Raw genomic sequence first — 4,584 nt, forward strand, 5'->3', positions numbered from 1 at the left:
GCTTCTGCACGACTGTATTCATCTGGGATGGACATGATGATGTGGACATTGTTCAGAGGGTTTTTTTCTCTTTAACGACAGGTTGTGAATGTGTTTCACTGAACTGTCTGTAGTGTGTGTGTCCAGAACTGTGGTTTTGTTGAGTGTATGTGAAAATAATAAATGCATTATTTATGTCTTTATGCTTTTTGCTCAAGGACAGTTTTATATGTGGACATGTGTATAATATATGAAACTTGTAGACAGGCTCAGAGCCATACATGTCCTATTTTTTTGCTTATTGTCTGAAAGAAAAGAAAAAAAGCACAAGCACCAACACTATCATCTTATTGTTATTATTCTATTCTATTTGTTATATGAAATAAAATCAGATCACACAAGCACACAGGACTGAATATATTAATGAAGATTTAGGAGGAAGTAAAAAATGTTTGTATTGCAGCCAGCTGTTTATGAAAATAAATTCTGTTCTGTCTGGCTGTTTATTTCTGCATTTTAAAGATGAAATGCTGTGTGATACTCCCTGCTTCTGTCCGTGTTAATTCAGATCCAACAATACTGCCATTATGGTCATCAGTCTGGTTATCACCTGTTAAAGTGTAGGCATGCTGTGTGGTTACTTACTGTTCCTTGCAAATAACATTTTGGATCCCTGTTTTTACGACCATAAGTCAAAATCTCCTTTAAACGAATCACGGAAACGCAGGAGAGCCAATGTGTGCCAATAACGCACAGAATCAGTTGCCAGACCTTTTTCCCTCCTCTGACAGAAACTATGATTCAGCATAATCACACTGATAAATTCTGACGTGGACTTTTCGTTTGAACTTTTGATTAAGAGCTCTACACTGGATTGGATGACAGTAATCTATTACCCGCGCTGAGGAGGTAACGCAGCGGCGTCCACCTGACTGTGAGTCTGAGCGCGTCACACCAAGAGAGGTCCACTATGAGTCACACTGGGACTAAAGACCAGGACAGAGACCTTTTTCCCCCCCCGTAGAGGGACTGAATTTAGGCAGGATTTATTATTATCTCTGCTTTTAATTTATTATTATTTGTTTTATTTATATTTATTTTATTTTGATCTTTAATACTCTTTTAATTTCTGAGCCGGAGCTGGATCTCATTTCAAAAAGACGCATCAGATACAGGAATTCTATTGAAGACAGTCGCCTTTTCTTTACTATTTCTATTGTTCGCAGAGCTCAGAGGATGGTTCCAGCGCCAGGAGGAAAGAAGAGGAGTAGTTTTACATGTGGATATTAATTACCTCTTCTAATCTCTCTTTCTGTTGGGGAAACATGGACAACTACACGACGTGGAGTAATTTAACCCAAGTTCTGTCAGAGCTGGACGGGACGAGCGGTGAGGAGGAGGAAGAGGACGAGGAGGAGGAGGAGGGCAGCGGTGGAGGGAGCGGCGGACTGCGCGTCCTCGTCGGCTGCGTCCTCTTCCTGCTCATCGTGTCCACGCTGCTCGGGAACACGCTGGTGTGCGCTGCCGTGGTCAGGTTCCGCCACCTGCGCTCCAAAGTCACCAACTTCTTCGTCATCTCGCTGGCCGTGTCCGACCTGTTCGTGGCCGTGCTGGTGATGCCCTGGGAGGCCATCACCGAGGTGACCGGCACGTGGCTGTTCGGACGGTTTTGCGGGGTCTGGATTGCCTTTGACATCATGTGCTCCACGGCCTCCATCTTGAACCTGTGCATAATCAGCGTGGACCGGTACTGGGCCATTGCCAGCCCATTCAAGTATGAGCGGAAGATGACTCACCGGGTTGCGTTTATCATGATCGGGGTGGCGTGGACGCTGTCAATCCTGATCTCCTTCATCCCAGTTCAGCTCAACTGGCACCAGGCCGGGGAGGAGGCAGAAGAAGAGGTGAAGGAGGAGGTGTTGGAGATGATGGCCTCCATCAGCAGGAACTTCACGAACAGCAGCAACTTCAACGCCAGCGCTGTCGCCAAGAGCTGCGTTGCCAACCTGAACAAAACCTACGCCATCTCCTCCTCCTTCATCAGCTTCTACATTCCGGTGGTGATCATGATCGCCACCTACACCCGGATCTACAGGATTGCTCAGACCCAGATCCGTAGGATCACGTCCTTGGAGAGGGCGGCAGAGCAGGCTCAGCACCAAGGCCATGGTGTGAACCGAAACCAGCATCAGCAGCACAGACCCAACGATGAAGCCTCATTGAAGTCGTCGTTTAAGAAGGAAACCAAAGTCCTAAAGACGCTCTCCATTATCATGGGGGTGTTTGTCTTCTGCTGGCTGCCTTTCTTCGTCCTCAACTGCACGGTCCCGTTCTGCGACCCACCCTGTGTCAGCGACACCACCTTCACCGTCTTCGTCTGGTTCGGCTGGGCCAACTCCTCCCTCAACCCCGTCATCTACGCATTCAACGCAGACTTCCGTCGGGCCTTTGCCACCATTCTGGGCTGCAACCAAATCTGCTCAAACAACGCGGTGGAAGCGGTGAACTTCAGCGACGAGCTTGTTTCTTACCACCACGACACGACGCTCCACAAGGAGGCGCTAGTCCCGGCGCAGCCGCAGCAGCATCCCCGCACGATTAACGTCGGTTCCGACCACCTGGAGGACATGAGTGCTCAGTTTGATGAGGAGTCGATGATCTCCAATGGTTCCCGGAGCGACAACAGACTGCTGCTGCTTCCTGCCACCGTCCAGCTCGAGGATGACCCGGAAATCTCCTTGGAAACGATCACGCCGTTCACCTCAGCGGCGGGGCCGGAGAGTGAAGCTCTAATACCAGGACAAGTCCTCCAGGATGGATAGGACAGAAACTGTACTGAACTGACCGACAAAATCAAACAGGAAGTTAGGCTGGGTGGCCTTCAAAATAAAAACATAAACTTAAATTCAGCTGTAATCCTCCACAATGTTTCGATTTATTTGAAATGATGGAGGACTTAAAGACTTTATAACCAACCTTTCAAAATCTGGAGAACCCCATGAGAGAGATGGTATAGCCGTAAGCTTCAGATAAAATGGCAGAATTTATTGATGTGGCTGCTGGATTGTTCTGTTTAATTTTTGTGTTTACACGTATGAAAGCAGATTTAGTTTTAGACATACTTGATACAGTAAAGTTGGCAGGGCTGGATCTAGAGGGGTGGTATTGCCACCCCATATTGTATGTATCGGCTATATTAGAGTTGTCAAATTAATTTGGATGAATTATAAAAATACCATTTTAAAAATGAAAATTATTACATATGGTTGAATTATCTGTAATCGCCATACTTTTATCTAAGTTATAGGCTTATGTTCAATAAAAAAAAAAAACGTATTTGGAATGATTTGTGGATTTCTAATGACCTTTAGATATTTCTATTCAATGCTTTATAAATGTGCCCCAATAATGTGATTTACATTATAATTATTAATGTAAAGATATATTAATTTAAGGACTTTTCCAAGGATGTGATTATTTTTGTATTATATATCTTTTCTGCCACCCATTAAAGTCTCCATATTCTCTAGATCCATCCCTGAAGGTTGGAGATAAAAACAGCTTTGTCAGACATTAAACCCAATTTATTACACTGAACCATTGGATGTTTCAATTATTCAGTATCTGCAATGTATGTAAATATAAAATATGAATCATAAAAGAAAAATAAATATAGGTGAAGTGTTGTGAGTAAGTTTGATGTTTGACACAAGCGGAAGAGAATATGTTGAGGATTTAGGGAGGAACAAAATCTGTGCTGGTAGAACATTTAATGGGACAGAGCTGCCAAATATGCAAACCAACCCTTTGCTTCTGTGAAGGAAACTTTAATGTTGAAGCACCTTCAAATGACAATGCCAGAATTTTGACTTCTTTTATCCTCTTTACTCCAAATTGCCTACATTTCAAATTACAGACAACTATTTATCAGCACCATGCAATATTTTAGTGATGTCCTCTGCTTTCTAGAGGGAAGGTCAAGGAATCCATAATTCCAGTACATATGAAAATTAAATCTGCAGAAACTCAGGATGACCAGGTAATATCCATATTTAGTGTTTAACATTGATGTCCTGATTTGCAGAAATTGTCCCAGGTGGTGCATTCTCATCTAGTATATGAGAATTGAGATATGATTGTGCTGCACCAAAATTTTGGACTAAATTCAAATTATTCTCTGAACGTGTTTTTCTTCTGAATTCAGTTTTATTTCAACAGTGCAATCAGTTTGGTTGCCGATACTCGGGTGTTGCAGTACACTTGAATGTAAACTTACCCAACAATTAAGGGTGACTGAATGTTAAAGCTGCAGTAGGTATGTATAAAAATAACCTTATATCATATTTGCTTAAGCTTTCACTATATCCTGACAGTAGAAAAGTGAGAAATAATCTGTGAAAGAAATCAGGTTCCTCTGGCTCCTCCTAGTGCTCCTAATAGAATTTGTACGAATCCATCGGGCCTGATAGTCTTATTCCCATTAGGAGCACTAGGAGGAGCTAGAGGAACATGATTTTTTCACAAATTATGTGTCTTGTGTACTACTGTCAGGATATAGTGAAAGTTTCAGCAATTACCACAAAAATATTTTAATTAAAATTGCCT

The 4,584-nt window shown here is 42.9% G+C and overlaps 1 protein-coding gene across 1 annotated transcript; it reads left to right on the forward strand.

Annotated features, from left to right (window-relative positions):
- Positions 1–1,276: 1,276 nt before the first annotated feature.
- Positions 1,277–3,296, forward strand: LOC127373590 (D(1)-like dopamine receptor). Its single transcript, XM_051418204.1, has one exon. It carries the CDS (start codon positions 1,305–1,307, stop codon positions 2,799–2,801), a length of 1,497 nt encoding a protein of 498 aa, XP_051274164.1. The 5' UTR covers positions 1,277–1,304; the 3' UTR covers positions 2,802–3,296.
- The last annotated feature ends 1,288 nt before the right edge of the window (positions 3,297–4,584 follow it).

This window comes from Dicentrarchus labrax, unplaced genomic scaffold (assembly GCF_905237075.1).
Source record: "Dicentrarchus labrax unplaced genomic scaffold, dlabrax2021, whole genome shotgun sequence".
Classification (NCBI taxonomy): Eukaryota; Metazoa; Chordata; class Actinopteri; family Moronidae; genus Dicentrarchus; species Dicentrarchus labrax.

Bases quoted from the DNA above. Each gene is read 5' to 3' on its own strand.
- LOC127373590 (XM_051418204.1), top strand. From the start codon at position 1,305: ATGGACAACTACACGACGTGGAGTAATTTAACCCAAGTTCTGTCAGAG.